Source organism: Cylas formicarius, unplaced genomic scaffold (assembly GCF_029955315.1).
Source record: "Cylas formicarius isolate icCylForm1 unplaced genomic scaffold, icCylForm1.1 PGA_scaffold_5__7_contigs__length_24384050, whole genome shotgun sequence".
In the NCBI taxonomy this organism is placed as follows: domain Eukaryota; kingdom Metazoa; phylum Arthropoda; class Insecta; order Coleoptera; family Brentidae; genus Cylas; species Cylas formicarius.
In genome coordinates this window covers 6,850,227-6,869,521 of record NW_026844341.1, presented here as the reverse complement: position 1 = coordinate 6,869,521, position 19,295 = coordinate 6,850,227, and the positions used below count along the sequence as shown (strand labels likewise).

The 19,295-nt window shown below is 34.7% G+C and overlaps 1 protein-coding gene across 2 annotated transcripts in view; it reads left to right on the top strand.

The window, feature by feature from the left end:
* The window catches only part of LOC132702297 (short neuropeptide F-like), a 38,052-nt gene extending 19,203 nt beyond the window's left edge, over positions 1 to 18,849 (top strand). The window contains exons 2-4 of one of the 2 annotated variants that reach the window (XM_060670846.1): positions 1,247 to 1,380; positions 10,906 to 11,051; positions 18,675 to 18,849. In XM_060670846.1, coding sequence (XP_060526829.1) covers positions 1,275 to 1,380; positions 10,906 to 11,051; positions 18,675 to 18,716 — 294 coding nt within the window. In that variant the 5' untranslated portion in view covers positions 1,247 to 1,274 and the 3' untranslated portion in view covers positions 18,717 to 18,849. The remainder of the gene's footprint in view (positions 1 to 1,246; positions 1,381 to 10,905; positions 11,052 to 18,674) is intronic. The other variant, XM_060670847.1, reaches the window with a different exon arrangement.
* Positions 18,850 to 19,295: the final 446 nt, after the last annotated feature.

Genomic DNA, 19,295 nt, shown 5'->3' with positions numbered 1-19,295 from the left:
TGGGGGGGGGGGGGTGCTGGGGGGTCGGGAAGAGGGTCTACAAAAAAGACCATTTTTCAAAAACCGTTCACAGGACCGAAAAAATTCTTGAACCAGAAGACGCAGAGGAAACGACTCCATAAACTTTTATTATTGACAATTCTTCAAAAATATACAGGGTGTGCCGCAAGGGAAATAGCTTTGTTTCCATTTTAACGTGATGCAAATATCCCGACGCGCTGAGACAATAATGCCATCTGGACATGGACTGGACATATATTTCGAAAAATGTTACCCATAAAATAACAAATGCTTTATGAAACCTTTGTTTATAAGTATTCAAAATTGAAATTATAGACGAACGTTTTTGAAGAGGAGATCCATTGATTCTAATCTAATATGTCAATATCAATATATTTAGATTCCCTTCCGAAAGCTAAATCCTAATAAAAATCGGAGTATAACCTTTATTAGAAGCACATCCTTGGAACGTCTCAACTTATTCCTCGACCTAGGAATAATAATGGATTTAAGAATAATTTATGACGGAAATATTTATAATATTGTAAAAATACCTAATGCGCAGCCTATGTTACATTGTCAAGCAGAAGCTTTTGCTTCTGATATGGCTACCCAACTTCAAAATATATATTTAAAATATCTCTCTTACATAAAACATAAGGTAACATAACATAAGATCCCTCCATGGAAGAACAGCTATTGCAAACGAATTTCCCAATTGTTTTTTTCCTGTTTTGTTGCATCTATAGTTCTACTCCAACATTTTTTTTTCTATTTTAGTTTAGTTTAATTTAAGAACATTGTAGCTAACAGCGAATAGTTATTATCGATTTTTGTTATCCGTTAGTATTCCAAATAAATAAATAAATGACCTAGATTTCTTGTACACGTCAGGTTTTGCTTACATTTAGTGAGAAAAATGACTTTGTGAACGTGAAAAGATGTTTTTTGATATTTCTATTACAAAGACTGGCAGCAAGAATGCCGCAATACACGATGAACATTTGAATTCCAAAGAATTTCTAAAAAAAATGTTGATTGACCTGGTTGAATTGAAATTTAATGCAAGAGAATAAGTCGAATGATAAAGAAAGAGAAGCTTGGTTTTATTTTCTCGACCTAATTCTGTGCCGCGTTAACGGCCAGCTAATTAAAACGAATCATTGAAATTAAGGGGGTTGTTAAAAAAATTATGATTAACGATAGGCAATCGGCGTGGCGCTAACGAGAGTATTTCTTTTCGTAGCAGGATTGTAAAGAGAAACAACCGCAGGATGAACATCACTGGCACCATCAGACTGTTCTCGGTCTTCGTCGCTCTGATGGTTTTTCTGGCTGGCGTATCTTCGGCACCGGCATCGTATCCCACCGAATACGACAGTGAGTAACATTATTTCTCTTATTATTGGCAACGCGAAATGGCATTTATTAAAAAATATCGCCCGAGCTCATCAAGTTCCCCTATACTGAACAAAAAAAACAACATCCGGGCCGTTTTCTTTGATATTAAGGGCGCCCTTATTTAAACACGGACCCCCGTTTTAGAATCAAGAGAATGCTCGACATTAACCCGCCGCGTTGTGTAAACGTTCGAGCGTTCTCTCAGAAGTAAATCTCGGGATTTAAATCCGTAAGAGACTATCCGAAATTTAATAACTGAGAACGCGATGATATATGCAACCAACCATACGCTTGCGATTTTCGCCACTTGTGATACGATAATTTACACTTTTGATAACGTTGGTGGGATCAACGTTCATCGCTGGCGCACTGTAGGTAGATTTCTTAATCTCAAAATTTCAATGGTTTAGGTTTATTCAGATTTAAAGAAATATTTCCATTGTATATTTGTATTGCATTGTATAAACGTTTTCAAATAGGCACACTATTTTAAATAAAAAATAATACATTTCATTTAAAAAAAATGTTATTGTTTTTTAATATATGAATACAATTTAATATTATGAGATTAAAACTAAATGCAACTGTATTTTAAAGTCTTAACTATTAGTAAAATTATTATATTATCGTTGGGGTACAGTATAGTTCAACCGAAATTTGCCAGTTGTTAGTGGCCGTTTTTTTTTTCGCAAGTTAGTATATTATTATTCGATACAAATATCTCGAAAACGATTTATTTATTCTATATCTTTCATTTATAAATCATCTCGCTACTATAATTTTCTTTAAAAAAACGGAAGTAAGAAAATTTTGTGGTAATTAAAAATTCAAGATTTTGGGGTGGAACTAGCGCCCCCTACATATCATGTAAAAAAAATTAATGTAAATTGTATTTTTTATCTCCAAAAACTCCCGAGTTCAAGTTTTCATGTCGATATCTCAAAAACAGCTTGACCTATAAAATAATAACTATTCCGAGAAGTAAATTTCAACACCCTGTATTTTTCTACTGAACATTTTACTAACGCATATTTGGCTCAATATAACTATTTTCACGAATTTAATCTAATTCGTGTCCTCACAAAATAAAAAAAATATATGAAATCAATAGGCAGGTCTTATTCTTATATTGGTAAGCATTTACAAAAGATATAATTTAAGACCGCATCCTGTGGGATAATGGCCCATTAATAAGGGACGCCGGCCATATCTCAAGAACCGGTATTCCTGCAACTTAGAAAAAAAATATTTGTAGGCAAAATTTAGGTAAACTGTAAAATAAAAAAAAGGGTTTTCTCAAAAATATTTCATATTAACCTTTATCAAAATGAGTTGTAACGTAATCTACTCTACATAAGGAAACTTTTTTGTTTGAAGTATTTTTTTCTATCTCGTCAAATTAAGGGTGGGGAACGGTCAAATACTGATTTAGAAAAAGTTGAATAACTTTCTTTGGCTGATCCGATTTCGACGAACTTAGTTTAGTTTTAAAGAGTATTTATAGCAGCTTCGAATGGCACGTCAATATCACGATATTAGTTCTTTTATGCTAAGCTATTTTTATGATTTTCTCGAAAATTTCAAATATATTTTTAGCTAGGATGAAAGAGCGTAAAAAAAACGCAGAGATATAAATAAAAATTAATTTAAAAAGACTTTTTTACGTAGGTATAATTGAAGCAGTATTAGAGATACACAAGAGATGAAAGGATGAGAGGAAATTGGTTTAGAAATAATTATTCAGAAAATACCTCAATATATTTATGCCTGGGCTGGGTTCCATAAAAAAAAATCTAACAAAAAAGAAAACTTAACACTAAACAAAACATTATCACTAAACAAAACGCAACTACACATATAACAAAATTATTAATGGCGCCCCAAATGTTCAAACTGGCGTCCATTATATTCAATGCAGCCTTCTCTGTGTAGAAAGCCATTGAAATTCCTTGAATGGCGCTCTTTGTTCTTTCTATCATGTTCTGCCGTGTAGTTGGTCATGTTGCATAGACGATATCTTTAATTCTGCGCCACAAATAAAAATCTAAGCACGTTAGATCAGACATGAGAAAAAAGGATAAATAAACCTAATGCACCTTTTATGGTTATAATTACGTAGCTGGCCATATATACTTGTTCTGATTATCCACTGAACCAATAGAGACGATTTAACTATTACTGATTATTGACGATTATTATGGACAAATTAGGACAAAATCAAAGAAGTTAGGCCACCTAGCGGCCATTTTGTGAACCTGAAAATAATTTCCAGCTTTTTTCTTGGCCGATTTACCTATAAGTATTAGTTTTTCTAAGTTGTAAGACTAACTAAAATATTGTTTCTCACTGCGAAATGGTCATCTCAAAACACCATAATACGTAACTCGACAGAACACTTCAAAAAATTATACTTAGAAACTGACATTACAGCTTGACTAACATTTCTCTCGAACATGGTTTCTGAAGACAGACTGTTAATAATAATAATAATAATAATAATCTCTTTATTATATTTAGAATACAATCAGGGTATTATGGATTTCGTATAGTAGGTCAATATTGATCATGCAAATGAGGCAGAAAAATACATTAAAAATTTATATTATAAATATTACAGAGACGACAAACATTAATAGGTAAAATATTCGTTTAATTATAATTGTAAAAACAGTTTTCTAGGAGGAAAAACTTTAGTTTGCATTTAAAAATGTTTACATTACTACTGCTTGTCTATTGTAGACTCTAATACCGGTGTTTGTAAAAGATTTTCTTGAAAATTACAGTCTATTTTTTTGATGGAGAAACAGTCTTTATTACTTGTATTATAGTCGTGGAAATCTCCCTTTTTTGTAAAGTATTTTTACTTTCATATGCCCATAAACAAACTTCTGATATGTATGTATACGCTAAAGGCAGTATTTTAAATTTCCGGAAGAGGGGCCTGCACGAGCTATCCGGCGACACTCCAGCAATATACCTTAGGACTTTTTTTTGGGATTTGAAAACGGATGTCGCATGACTTGAATTTCCCCAAAAGAGAATACTATAGAGTAATCTCGAATAGATGTGAGCATGGTAGAAATTTATCATGCACTTTCCAGTCAAAACAGTTTTTTATTAGGAAACAATAACTATACAGCTTTAAGTTTTGTCCAGTTCTAGTCCTAAAAATTTAGCGTGCTTTTTTTATTTCAACGGTCTCCCCGAACGACCGGACATGCACAGAGAGATCTTTTTTGTTTTGTGGGCATTTGAATATCAGTACACTTGTTTTTTGGACATTCAAAAAGAGTTCATTGGTGTTAAAGCAGCTCTTTAGCAGTACAAGTGCTGAAAAAATTCTGTCCTGAAGAGTTTGATAACAGTGTGACGAGACTAAACTTAAATAGTCGTCAGCGAACTCTGATAGACCCAAACTGGGTAGGTGAGCAGAAAGTTGCGGTACACCCGTATCTACAGATTGGACTTGAGATTTTTTAATTTGAGACAAGTTGCCCGTCTCATGCCTAATTTCAACATACTGCCTACGGTTTGTTAAGAACGACCTGAGCCAGTTCAGAGCTATTTCACGAATTCCGTTTGCTGCCAGTGTGAGCAAATTGTTTTTGTTAAAGTGAACCATTAAATTTTTATCCTACCATATTTTCCTTTCGTTCAGATAGTAGATTCTGTTTCTATTTTACCTTCAAAACTGCCTAAGTGCTCGCAAATATCGTGATCACCAGCAGATAATTTCTCATTTTCTTTGAAAAGTGCTTTTCCGTTTTTTCCTTCAAAGTTTTCCACAATTGTCGTAACGTAGGTGAAATGGAAACATATTTTTCATTTAAGATATTATTGTGTGCAAAGTATGTATTTCTTTTTTTTAAGTAAAGCGAATGCATTATTCTTGGCATGGCAGTCTTGTCGTCGTCGTTTATTAGAGTTTCTTTTTTTGTGTGGTTTTTGGTCTCCAAATGTGGAATGGAGACACAGGAAAGTCAACTACCTGACAACCTTCATAGGTACAATACCATTCATATGTAATGTAATGTAAGAAGGGTAAATATTGGAGAAGTTGAAATAATTCGCCAGGTATTAAAAATAGGTATACGACATATTTAACAAAAGTGGAAGGTTTTTGTAAGATCTTTCAGAAAAAATAATAATATATATGGTGTGCCATTTAAGTAAATCGAGATTTTTCAATTTAAAATGGCACAAATATATTCATTGCTCATATCTTTTACGTCATCTTACATTTAAAAAACGACGAATTTCAGTCTTACAATTCAATATTTATTTATAACTAATTGTTAGTGGTTGATTGGTAATACAAATTTGGTTAACTTAGAATATTTGGATTTCATAATAATTTTGCTTGCAAATTTGAAATGTTTGGCCAGAGTGCGGAGGCGAAATCCGCGACGCCCACTTTTCAACTACTCCATTAAAAGCAATTGTAAAACTTTAACGGCCACATCAAATTCGTCGCAGTTATCCGCGACCAGCTGTTAGACTAATGAAACGGGGTGTTGATCCGAACGGCCCGTAACATTAAGCCTCCGTTAATTCCGTTATCTACTTAATTAATGGGCGATTGCACGCCGCTGCGCGTCCATTTGGGACGTCTTTTTTCATCAATCTACATAAAAATATAAACAAAATGACAATAAATTTATCCATCGTGTCGGCGGTGTAGCGTGATGACGCGCGTTTCGTTTTATTTAATAACAGACGTCGGTTCTGTTCGTGTCGGGGCTAATTGCCACCGGACGAGGCTAAAAATTCATATTTGCAACTAGAAACCGGAAAAAAATCTCGATTTAGCCTACCTTTGTATGTGTTCATAACCCCAAGCCTGCCACCAAGATTGACCTCCCTACGAAATTTTAAACTGCAATTTTAAACTGTCCAATCGTCCTAAGGGAAGTAATGTCTAGAAGGGGATGGACATAAATTTAATCACAACAGTGAACTCGATGTAAACCGGAATGACACCATGCTACGTGATAAAAAAGTGAGGCAAATAGATAAAGACAGCTAATAATGAGGTCTTTCTCGTGCCCTTTTCGCGATTTCCGTTATTTGATGATTTTATTTGCTGAAACATTCTTACTGAACTTATTTATGCAATATTTTTATGAAATGAAATCTATCCTTACCAAGAAAATGTTCGAAAGAAGTGATAATAATATTAATATCAACTTCTTTATTTTAATTCCCTTTTACAAATGAAATAACGTCGACAGCAACAACTAATCCATATCATTGCCCAAAATATAATTCAAGGGAATATAGTTCTAGCCTCAATAACATTTCCTTGACAGCGTTCTTAAAGATTATATGTATTATAGTTTCGGTATTATTATGTCCTCAAACTTATAGAAACCGAAGTTTTTAACATCCCTCCACAAAGTTTGCCAAATTTCGTTAAATATATAGAAAAAGCAGAAAAATCGTATTGCAAATAATATAGAACAAATAATAATTAGAACAGGCGATGATAGCGATAGTGATACTGATATATTAAGTGAATAATTTTAAGTAATTTAAGTAGGTAATAAAATTAATTTGTAATTTTATTTTAGATTTAAACATAAATACATATCTACATAAATAAATAAATATTGTTTACTATCTTTCCTAACAAAACCCCACATAATTAAATTCTAAGCAAAGTACGGACCTGTTCGGCCATATTTCATTCTTACAGCTTTACCGGGTCTTTCCTTAACTCTTATCAGTTAGTCACTTTCTTATATCTATGAACAGACTTTACAAAATTATCAAAATAGAAAATCCTTAACGCTTCTTCTCACATCCCTACCGATTGTTTTGATTGTATAACTTAAGCTGTCTATTATTGTACATACAGTTTATATAGGAGTGTCCCAGTATAGATATTCATTTATTTTAAGAAATTTGTATTTTGTTTTAACTGACTTGAATTGACTTTGTTTTATTCGAAATTAGTTTGTTTTTCCTAAACCACAAATTTAGTTGGTCAAATGCATTTTTGGTTTTATTTATAACCTCGAATAAGTATTCTCCAGGCACTAGGATGTTGGTGTCGTAAGCAATAAAAAAATGAATAAAATTGACCCCAGTGTACCCTGTAGGATCTCTACCCCCGCATCTAAAATTTCTAATTTCATAGCTGTTTTTTCATTTTCTCTCGGGAACCTATAGCACAAGACTTGTGGTATTTCTGTTATCCTTAATAACGGGTGTTTTTTTTTTTTCGATGTATAGAACTTTAAGTTGGAAATACTGTTCAAGATGGCGACCGATTTAACAGTTGTCAAGTGATTTATTCTCAGTTTGGTTTGGCAATTCATGATGAATAGACTCACGCCAGAACAGCGCTTGCAAATAGTGCAATTTTATTTCGAAAATAATGGTTCTGTGCGGAATACGTATCGCGCACTACGTCCATTTTATCGTCGACAAAATCGTCCATCAGAGCAGTTAATTCGATTAACCATGGAACGTTTTCGCACCACGTTTACTCTTATTGATAACTCGCATCCCCAGAGACGCCGTACGGTGCGTACAGAAGAAGCTATTGCTTTGTAGAGCATAGCATTGAGGAACACCCGAATGAGTCCATCCGCACAGGAATTGGATCTGTGTCCATCCACTTTATGGAAGGTTTTGCGGAAGGATCTTGGTTTACGTGCTTACAAAATCCAACTCGTGCAAGAATTGAAGCCAAACAATCATCAAGTAAGGCGTAGATTCGTCGAATGGGCCCAAAACGAGATTTCCGTTGTTCCCGATTTTCATAAGCGAATTTTGTTTAGCGATGAAGCGCACTTCTGGTTGAATGGCTACGTCAACAAACAAAACTGCCGCATTTGGAGCGAAGCTAATCCTCAAGTGTATGTCGAAACACCGTTACATCCAGAAAGACTGACTGTTTGTTGCGCTCTATGGGCTGGTGAAATCATTGGTCCGTACTTCTTCAAAAACGATGATGGTCAGAACGTTACAGCCAATGGTGATCGGTATAGAGCTATGATTACTAACTCTTTCATTCCTGAATTGAATAATCATGATGTCCAGGAGATGTGGTTTCAACAAGACGGCGCAACATGCCACACAACTCGAGCCACAATCGATTTATTGAAAGACACGTCTGGTGACCGCCTAATTTCACGTTTTGGACCTGTGAATTGGCCTCCAAGAGCTTGTGATTTAACACCGCTAAAATACTTTCTGCGGGCTATGTAAAGTCATTTGTGTATGCGGATAAGCCACAAACGCTTGACCATTTGGAAGACAACATTCGCCGTGTTATTGCCGATATACGGCCACAAATGTTGGAAAAAGTCAATTGGACGTCCAGATTGGACTACATTCGCGCCAGCCGTGGCGGTCATATGCCAGAAATCATATTTAAAATGTAATTCCACAAGATTATCTTTCGAATAAATAAAATTCATGTCAATCGAATAATCCATCGTTGTTTTATTGCAACTTAAAGTTCTATACATCGAACAAAAGCACCCCTTATTATTATAGTAGCTATAATTTGGTCATAATAGCAGCTATATTTGTTGTTTAATTTTATTGAAGTTTCCAATAACTCATTTTGCGCTACATAAATTTGTATAACGCCTACGAAACTTTCGAAAATATTTACGGAAAACTTGGAGGGACAGGACAGTTTACAAGTTTAACTTCGAACGAGGAAAAGCAAATGCTGTCTTTTATTATTTAAAGTTGATAATAAAATTCGCTCTTTTTTTTCATGTAATAAGTTACGAACGTGTGTAAAAGGTGGGCAGTTGTGATGGCGATATATGTTACAGACTATCCCGAAAAATGCAGCATCTCCGAAATTTTATAACGCTTTGTCAAAAGGACGCTTATCCCTGATGACTTTTTTAGCAAAGTATCGTATAAAATAGAGGCTATATTTTCTTTGTTGTTTTGTAAAGGTCAGATAAATTGCAATAATAGATTCGGATATATTTTGTATTTTTTTAAAGACTTATACACCTTGAATCGTTCCTAAATTAGGGTGACACTAATTTAACGCTATATGGAAGCAAGAATAATATGGGAATAGATCAATTGTAATAAATATCATTACTTATTTAGTACAATATAACTTAATTTGCAAATTTTAGTCATCATGACCATTAGCATGTTATGATCTTTTCACATTACGCATTTAGTTCATTTTTCACAATCCACTGTCTTTATTCCTTCTTGTAAGTAATGTCAATGTAATGTCCTTCATTTTAGAAGTTCTTGCTACAAACTCTTTTATTTAGGGTAACACCAATTTTATGGGATTTAATTAACAGTGATATTTCATCGACGACAAATTTCGTACAAAGAAATTTGTTTAAATTTACAATCTCCAGCAGTTCCTTTTTGAACACATCTTTCTGAAATTGCGTCTTCTTTAAAGTAAGTCAATGAATGATGTCATTTTCTTAAGTGATAACTGGCATCATCCATGACTATAACAGATCCAGGAATAATAAGATCTATAACTTACTGAAAGTGGTCTTCAAAAACATTATAATGAAACGCCACCACCTACAAATCCAATTTTGCTAGCGTTGTGAGTAATTATAAATCTTTTAACTTCTTTTAAATTTGTCTTCTGCCATGTTTTACTACAGGTATATTTAGCCAAGTTTTATCCAGTCTTTCTATATTAAAAGTGATTTTCTCTTTTGACTTTGTTCGTAACGAAAATTCATTTGCTTTATCCTTTTTAATTTCAGGCAGTATATAAAACAAATATTCGAACAAATTTCAACTATTTTTGTCTTGCTGCCGTAGTGCATTGAAAACAACGAGAATTATAATTTTCTCATTTTTAGAAAACACAGTTTTTCTAATTCGTTTCTTTAGGTGAATTAGTTCTCCAACTATCTTCATCTTACTAAGAATATGGAAAACGGCTAAAATTACCAAGTTCTACAGTTCGTTAATTATTTATAATTCTTTCGTATTAAGAAACATAGCATAACAGCTAGAGACCACGGATTTAGCCGCACTCAGATCCTATTACGTAAAACTTTGGCATCGATCGAGTCTACATTGTCGCGACGTGCCGTCAATATCAGATGGTATAGAAAGGACACCCTGCATCCTCCGTTTCGTAACGACAACAAACCACGCCTCCGTAAAGACGTAATTTCTGGGGAAAAAGATTTTAATTGATCGACTTTTCCATAGGCCATATACCACCCGATGTGGTGCGAAATAAACGCCGCGTCTGCCTTAAGAATTATTTTCCCAATTTACTATTAATAAATTTAGAAAATTACTTAACCCGTACAACATTAGACGGATACCGGTGAGCAAAAAAAAAAGATGACTCATCGCCCCCATTAAAACGGCTTTTGAGTAGACGTTATGCAACACGTCAGGTGTGAGGAATGCTCTCGTTAAACTCGGTCCACCTATCCAGGCCCTATTGCTGAAATTTTTATATACATACGATACCTAAAATTTCCATTATGCGATTCATAAGCACGCGCTCACGTTTCCTTGCAGACAATCTTCGAGAGCTGTTGGAGATGCTCATTCAAAAGGACAATAGCGTCGAGGACAGACTCGGCCTGCACCAAATGGTCAGGAAAGCGAGCAGGTCGCCCCAGCTGCGTCTCAGGTTCGGCAAGAGACCGGACACAACATTTCCTGTGAGTACACGCGGTTATCGAAGATGCGGCTGACATTTCCTTGATGGGCGAACTGCTATTCGGATGACACTTCTGCCACTTTTGTATCTTAGATTATATATACCCAGAAAGATGAGTAACAAAGGGCAGACAAACTATTCCACTTGTTAGTTTCCCTAACGTCGGTAGCATCACCAAAACAACGGGGAGTCACTAGAACTGGTTGGACGTTTTTTAGCGTTTCTGCACTTTGTGTACAGTCAGTTAAAGTTTACGTTGTGTGTAGTTTGCAAAAAAAGGGAAATTTGGCAAATTAACAAAACCCGGATATAGGTGGGATTAAATATCGCTTGGGTTTCTGGGCTTTGTTACGTCTCCGTGTGCATATGTTACTGGAAAACGACAGGGATAAGCGTTACTTGTCTTTAGGAATATATAATCTATGTTTTGGACATCAATGCCCATAATACAGATGTCTTATTTAACTTAACTCATTAGTTAATATATTTGGAGTAGTAGAGCTCCTTCGTCAACTTCTTTAAATCTCTTTTGCCACATTATTCCGCCGACCTAACGCAAGAATTGACGTTTTAGCCAGAAAATGAATCCGTGCAACTAAGGCTAAGATACGGGAAAAGACGGGAAAGCGGCATAGACGTAAGTTTTGCGTATAAAAAAAAAACATATGCTGCAGATACTTCTAGACTGAAATAGCTTTTGAGACTGTGTCTGCTGAGACTATAGACATTCTTTCGTGTGCTTCCGTTGCTAAATATACAGTGATGTCTAAACTATACAGTACCTACAATATATACATTGGATTGTTCTAAAAATTTGGCTAGTTCCATATGCGAAAAGGTAGCATCAATATTAATAATACGCTCCTATACCAATATTTGGTTTATTTTCAAGAAATATATGTTTTCTTCATTTTTCCACCAAAACTTCAATTAAATTATCATTACTACTACACCGGGCTCAGCAAGCTTTACAAAACATTTTGCGAAAAACATTTTAAAAACTAATTACACTAACAAAACATTAGAAACTTAAAATAAAAATTGCACACAGAAAAATGAATCAATTTTTACATTGGCTGTTGTCCTAAGCACTTTCAAATCCATTGATGTTAGTAGCCTTCTTTATCTCCGACGGATGGCGGATGACGTAACTGTCCTTGCTCTGCACCGCTGTCAAATAGACGAGTGACTCTGCTCCCCTTATATTGTACAGCATTCAGCGGTACTTTGTAAATAAACAAAAACTACTTGATTATTTTTTAACAAGCACAATACATTTCCTTTGTGAAATCAGGATTATTGACAGACCAAAAGTGTTTATTCTTTCGCATGAAAATACTACCTAAAAGATGAATCCTGCCAAACCCTGCTATAGGAGAAAATTGCTTTTATTTAACCTAGCGATTTAGACATATCCCTACATGATACATCCTTTGAAAGAAAATTTTATTTGTCCTTAGAATATGTGATAATATACCAGCTGCTCCATTATAAAATGCACTTTTCACTATTTTTGTATCTGGTGGGTCAATCATTGGTTTTGACAAACCCTGTAAAATGCAGAATTAATATTAAGAAATTCAGTTCGATACCTCCCTAAGCTATGTCCAAAATTTTAACCTTCCACTGACTCTAGTGTCGTAGTAATACAAAATTTTTGGCCACCAAAATAATTTAAATAAAAAGGACATTCAGTTGAAATACTTTGGTTGGTTAGTTGGTTTAGTTATGTTGTTTGGGTTCCATTTTCGACTTAGTGGTGTCAAAACCTAATGGACGGGAAACAATACAATTATGACAGTTATTGTTATTACTTAGATGCAGTTCTGGCACAAAAATAAAACCGATTAGGTTTATGTTTATCGTTATTAGTACAATACAAGGAATACGAGGAATCGCCTCTACTCCAAACCCCCAGTCATTTGAAGACTGTATCCCAGAATCTCCGCTCCTCGAAGACGCGCTGTAATCGAGTCCCGGACTATTTTCCGCTTCGAGAACGACGAAATAATCCAACGTCGGCGCCGACAATAACCTCCCGGTCGTTCTAATGTCGTCCAAAAGTTGATATTGCGGCGAGAACAAGACGTCTTCCTCTCGCGCATCGAACTCCACCGACCGCAGCGCGTTTAAGTCTTTCGCAATCCTTTCATATTTTTGAATTCGCCATCTAAGCGACAAGCGGGTGTCAGACTTCAACTCCGAAGCAGTTGATGTTCCCGTTTCCCCAGCTCTTGCCTGCACTTATCAAAATAGTCCCCTACGTCTTTGGCGACCGTCGTTGCCCGGCGACAAACTCGCGCTTTCATCCCTCGAACGTTCATCTTGGCCGATTCTAACCTGGCGGTCGCTCTTTCGCACTCGACGAACAAAGAACACGCGAGATAGGCCGATGAGGGCTGGAGAGTTTCCTCCCTAGTAGTTTCGCATAGCTGCGGCAACTCGTCAATCAATTGTAGAAGTGAATTCGTTTCATTTTGAACGTCGGGCACCTATTAAGGCCTTTTTTTGTAGATAAAGCTACAGTTTTCTCGAGAGAAAAAAATGTTCACACAAAATGCAGTTCTTCACATTCAACAAGCCTCATATCCCAACCAAAGAAGCCTCTCGGATCATATATGCAGATTTATATATGATATATTATTTATTTATTACTATTATTTATTATTTTTAAATATATAATATTCGACATTTTTCATAATTAATTTTTTTAATAACTTCTTTTTGCATAATAAACAAAATATCACTTCCAGTAACCATTGTTCCATGAGTTATTTATCTTATAGACTTAGAAAAATTATAAAAACAATTTAAAATTTATATTTTTTGATATAATACAATTTTTAAAAAAATATAACAAATTAATTGAAAATTTTCTTTTGCCGGGGAGTGAAGCTTGTTCAATTTGTGACATTGTTTATTAGCAATCTAAGAAAATTAATTTTAGACTATTTTTTCATTTTCCATTTTGCATGAAATCAGGAAGGATATAGCTTAAAAAATCTAACCGACCACACATTAATTGTTAATAATAAATAATAATAATTCTTAGTTGCCTACCTACCATCATTTCCATCGTCCTAAACCTACTATCAAGTCTGATAGGTACCGATTTACTATTTCGAACACAGAAGGTACACTAATGCTAAGATTCATTAGATGTTCGGTGGTTTAAAAATATACGGTACTTACAGGCTTACTATGTTTTTTGAGATGGAAATATAATCACCTAATTAATTTAAAAAAAGTTGGTACCTACCAAAACATTGTTTATGAAGTCCTCGATCGGAAACGTCATTGGTTCGATCAAGTTGTTCTTTGTAACTACACACTTGCTACGCACTAGTTGTCATCACTTGTGATGTGGGATGCAAATCGCAATTGCTCTATTGCCGACTCAATAAGGTGTCGTTAGTTTACCGGACCTAATTGTAATTTAATGGCCAATGTAATGGTTCGCAGAGGGTCGGATTTTAAAGGGGTGGCCACTTTACGCTATCTTGTTGCATCCGAGAATAAAATATTTGTTTCAATTAACCTTAAATTAATATGCACTGAATACGTGGGCATTTTTCAATACTTGGTAGAGATATGAAAAATCAGCGTGATCCTTTTTTTTATTTGATAGTAAATCTTGGGGCTTCAGATGTATTAACAATTTTTTGATACATTTTCCGGTAATCATAAATGCTAAGGGAATGGCCCACACATATTTAGCAAATTTCGATGGTTCATAACTTGCTAGATGGTATCCATTTTTAGTCGGAGACGTACGGAGAGTAGAATGCAATGTGCTAATATTAGTTTTTATGCATTTATCCATTGGACTTTGGTAGCAGCATCCTGTCAGATTTTTGGTCCAATTAAGTTTATCAAGTGCTCAAAGTCGAACTACTCATCCTACAAAAGTTTTTGGAACTCCCGTTATGTGGACGTCACCCGGTTTTCTGACATATGAAGGGTGAAGGGAAAAAACGAGGAATGTCTTGCTTTTCAAGAAATTGAACTATTGGCGTCGTTTAAATGTTATAATACTTGTCTATTGTTTGTCACAGACTGGCAGGGAGAAACTAAAACTGTCCGATAGATATGCGTATTTGAGTATTGAGTTTGATTTGGTAATAATACAATTAAAAAATGTCCTCTGATAGTGATAAGGGTAAAAATGACTTTGATAGTACGAAAAAGAAGAAGAAACCCGGAAGGATGGTTGAAGTTATTTAAAACGACGATTACAGTTTCACGAAGAGCCGCGACGTAACTGATTTGAAAATATAACCAGTCCCGAGAAAAAACAAGTTTTGACGTGTTTTAATAGTTTGGGTTCAAACGACCAGCAAAATGCTTATTTAGTTGGACTAGTCATTCTTATACCAGCTCGTAGAAGAAGACCTCGTCAAGCCGAAAAAGAAGTAAAATTTCACGATGCTTATTTTGCTTATAAAATAAGATATAAGCGTCATGGGGTTGCAAAGGAAATTAGGCGTGTGTTTGTGTGTGTTTTAAAGCGTTCCAGACAATTCACGGTTAAGTAAAGGCAAAATGGAATATCTACAGAAAAACTTAAAAGCTACAGGCACAGAACAGACACATGTTCAGCATTTGACGAATTCCAGTCAAAATTGAAAATACTACATTTTGAAAGAGATGCTTCAGAAATTCGTAAATTAACAATTCAAACGGTCCATCGTTTTAAAAGGACTGCTCGCAAACATTCAAAAATGCGATTGCTTTGGATTGCCAAAAAAATATTTCATTTCCAAATGTGACAACAGTTACGTCTTGCCTACACGCCAATCCATTTTTTATACGTATCCTGAAACAGTTGCAAATGAAGGGCCAAATGAAGTGTTGTCGCTCCTATTTTATATTACTATTAATTTTATGGATAACAAAGTAAAAAATTTGCACATATTTTACGATTCAGCAGGCGGTCAAAATAAGAATTATGTTTCACTTTGTGCATCGTGTAGTACAAAAAAACAAAATTTCTGGAGTCAATTAGAATAACGTTGCAAAGTGCAACAAAAATATCTGACTAGCGAATTTAAAAACCCATATGGAAATGAACAGTGATTGGTTTGAACTTTTAAGGATGTTTTTTTTTAAATTACAGATATGTTAAAAAATCTTCCTTTCCTGTAAAGAAAATTAAACCACTACAACCTACTCGGGAGCATCCAAGGCTTATCAAAGCCATTACTACAGTAAAATCCAAAAGAACTTTAGCAGTCAGAAATGAATTACCCGAAGGGGAGTTCTAACTTCCACCACCTACATAAGTTCACACCTGTGGACGGTTTGTCATACTCGCAAGCTAAAACGTTGCGTGATTCATTTTTAGTCTTTCTGTAAGTTCGTGGAACCAATGGCCCACTATTGTGAGGTTCGGACATCCCCTGTTTTTTTCGTTTTTTTTTTCTCTGCATTTAAGAATATTTTAAAGATTTTTCTGTTGTCTAAAGATTTTATTAAAATAGGTTCGCGTGCTTGGTAGAATGCACTTTAATTTCAGTAATTAAACATATATACTGTTTCACTCAAAATAAAGATAATGTGACATTCCTTGCTTTTTTCCTTCACCCTTCATGTAACATATCAAATAGCAATGTTATATAACATGTGTGCTCTCCATGCGGTGCAATGTCCACCGTTAATAATTGTATAAACAAGAAGACAATGTATAGGGCAGAGGAACACTTCTTTATCGGTGTGAGTTGAAGGTTGTTTTATGAGCCGTTCGGAACCCAGCAATACGTGCTTTTATGGACTCGCAATCGCTATAAATTAGGTTACCGTAAATATTGACCCTCGTCGCATATAGAATGCGGATAATCAAGCAATGCGATGAACGAAAGCAAAAAAAAAGAATTTCCAAGGCGGGCATTTAATTTTCCACGAACTTTTCGATTGACCTTCCAATGGCGAAGATTGGAGTAATTAAATAACAGGCAATTTTACGTAAGCGGTTGACCCAAAGATTGTCGAACCTTATATTCAATCATCGTGTCGTTGCCAATTTTTCCTAACGTGCATGTGGGGTTTTATTGGAGAAATAGAACATCAAGTGCATATTCTCTTTCTTACGAATGTGATTCCCCTGATAATCAGCAAATATAAATATCAATCCATAAATCTTTTTAACGCGGAATGGATGTGCTTATATTTGCCGACAGCAAAGTAAAGCAATTTATTGATTTTAGGCACCGCTGAGAACTTGTGAGGTGAAATTAGTACTGCTAATAAATAATATTTGTTGTACCCTTAAGTTCATGAAAACACTTCGAGTTAAAAGAATCCAAATGAATTTTAAGTTCAATATAATAATAATTACTTAAACGCAAGCGGTCATTATAGCAAATAAACATATTTTGCAATTTGAATTACTTTTAATTATTTTGTAATTTTGTAACTGTAATCTTTTTTTAAAAACCATCCTGAAAGTGACCATAGACCATAAAATCCTAGTTGGCATGAAAATGACGTTAGAGTCCGTGAGTGACTTAAAAAGTTTACCGAACGTGTTGCATACTATACTTTTTCTACGACCGTTAGTTTTTGGGTACATTTCCGCAAAACACGAATACATTCACTGACATGACCGTCTGAATTAACAAACGTCAAAATTCAAAGAGTGGGAAATATCTCCGAAAATATCCGATTGCTCTCAAATCCGTGCGGTAAAATATCGGAAATGTCCGAAGTGACTCGGATTCATGGGAACCGAAACTGACATGGTAAAATGACGCTTCCCACACCCTAGATCGGTGGGTAATTAGGTATTTTAGGGACGGGAGTAGAAAAATGTTATTTTACGACTTCAATCTCGTTACCTACGGCTGCAAGTCACTTCAGACATTTTCGGGATATTACCTATGACTTTGGAAGTTTGTTTTCGGCGATATTTACTAACGACTTGAATTTTGACGTTTGTCGTGCTGTTTTGCAAAAATGTACCTACATAGATACCTTCCGGGATGTTTCGATTTAATGTAAGTCCCCTTTGAAATTGTTTTCCATTGTAACGAAACAAATAGATATCTTGACATGTTATGGCTAAAGTTTAAACACGGCAATTCGCTTTCTAAAATGAAACTTGAAGATGAACACAGAAGCAACGTTCGATCTACTACCATACCAAATTTTAGAAAAGTGATGTCTGCAAAAGAAAGCAATAAACATTTGTAAATATATAAAGATCTCTATGGATGTATTAGTTAAAATGGATATCCATAATTTCCATTCAAAGTTGTTGAAAGCTCCATTGAGGATTCTGATCAGAATAAGATTGATATAGCTTACAATTAACAATAATTTCAGATTGTTATAAAGTTTTAAAAATTGTTAATAAAATATCATAAAAATATAATAATTTGTAGCATCTAATCCGTATTGAAAGTGCTTTTGCCGGATTCGCAAGCCTCTGGTTCGTTCTGGAACTTGCCTACTCGTCCAGTAAAATGGTTCTTTCGGGAGTTACTACGTGAAATACTACATCATGAATTTTCTCTCAGGTATTGCCACTCGAGTTGGGGAATAATTGAAATGAAATGTCACGTATACTAACGCCAGCTACTTTGGCGACGCAAACAGCTAATTTGTAAAGGCATTTTTCGTTTTCCAGGTACCGGCATATCTAGCAGGACTCAACGAGGCGGAAAATTAGGAAAAAACCACCATCTACAACCACGAGTTCTCATCCGATCTAAGCTTCCTTCGTTGTCCACCGAACAATAGAAATGTATTTTGTACTGTCTCTGCTACTTTATCAAGAAACAGAAATAAATTGCTATCTTAAAAACGTCCTTAAATTTATCGATTTATTCACAAACGTAATACTCAAACCCGGAAACGTAGCACATATTAAAAACAAAAATGAAAAAAATCTTTTTATAATAATTTCTGGCACTACTTTAAAGAGGAGCAAATAATTTTTGAACAAAACTAAACCCCAAAAACTTCTGTTTGAATCCAAACTAACCCAAACCCATTTACATAAGTATAGCAAAAAATAATTTTAGTTAGTTAATTTTTTTTGAAATTTTGGAGTCATTCACAGCTTGCCCCTTAGGGGATAAATCATTTTTTTTTTTACAATAATACCAAATTACTAAGTTTTTGTCAAGGCTGTTGTGCGGAAAATATTAGGTAACTTACAGACCATAGAATATTTTTACAAAAACTTCGACAATTATCTTTAATAAAGTGCAAGGTAGCGCGGAAATGTAATACATTTGATGTATTG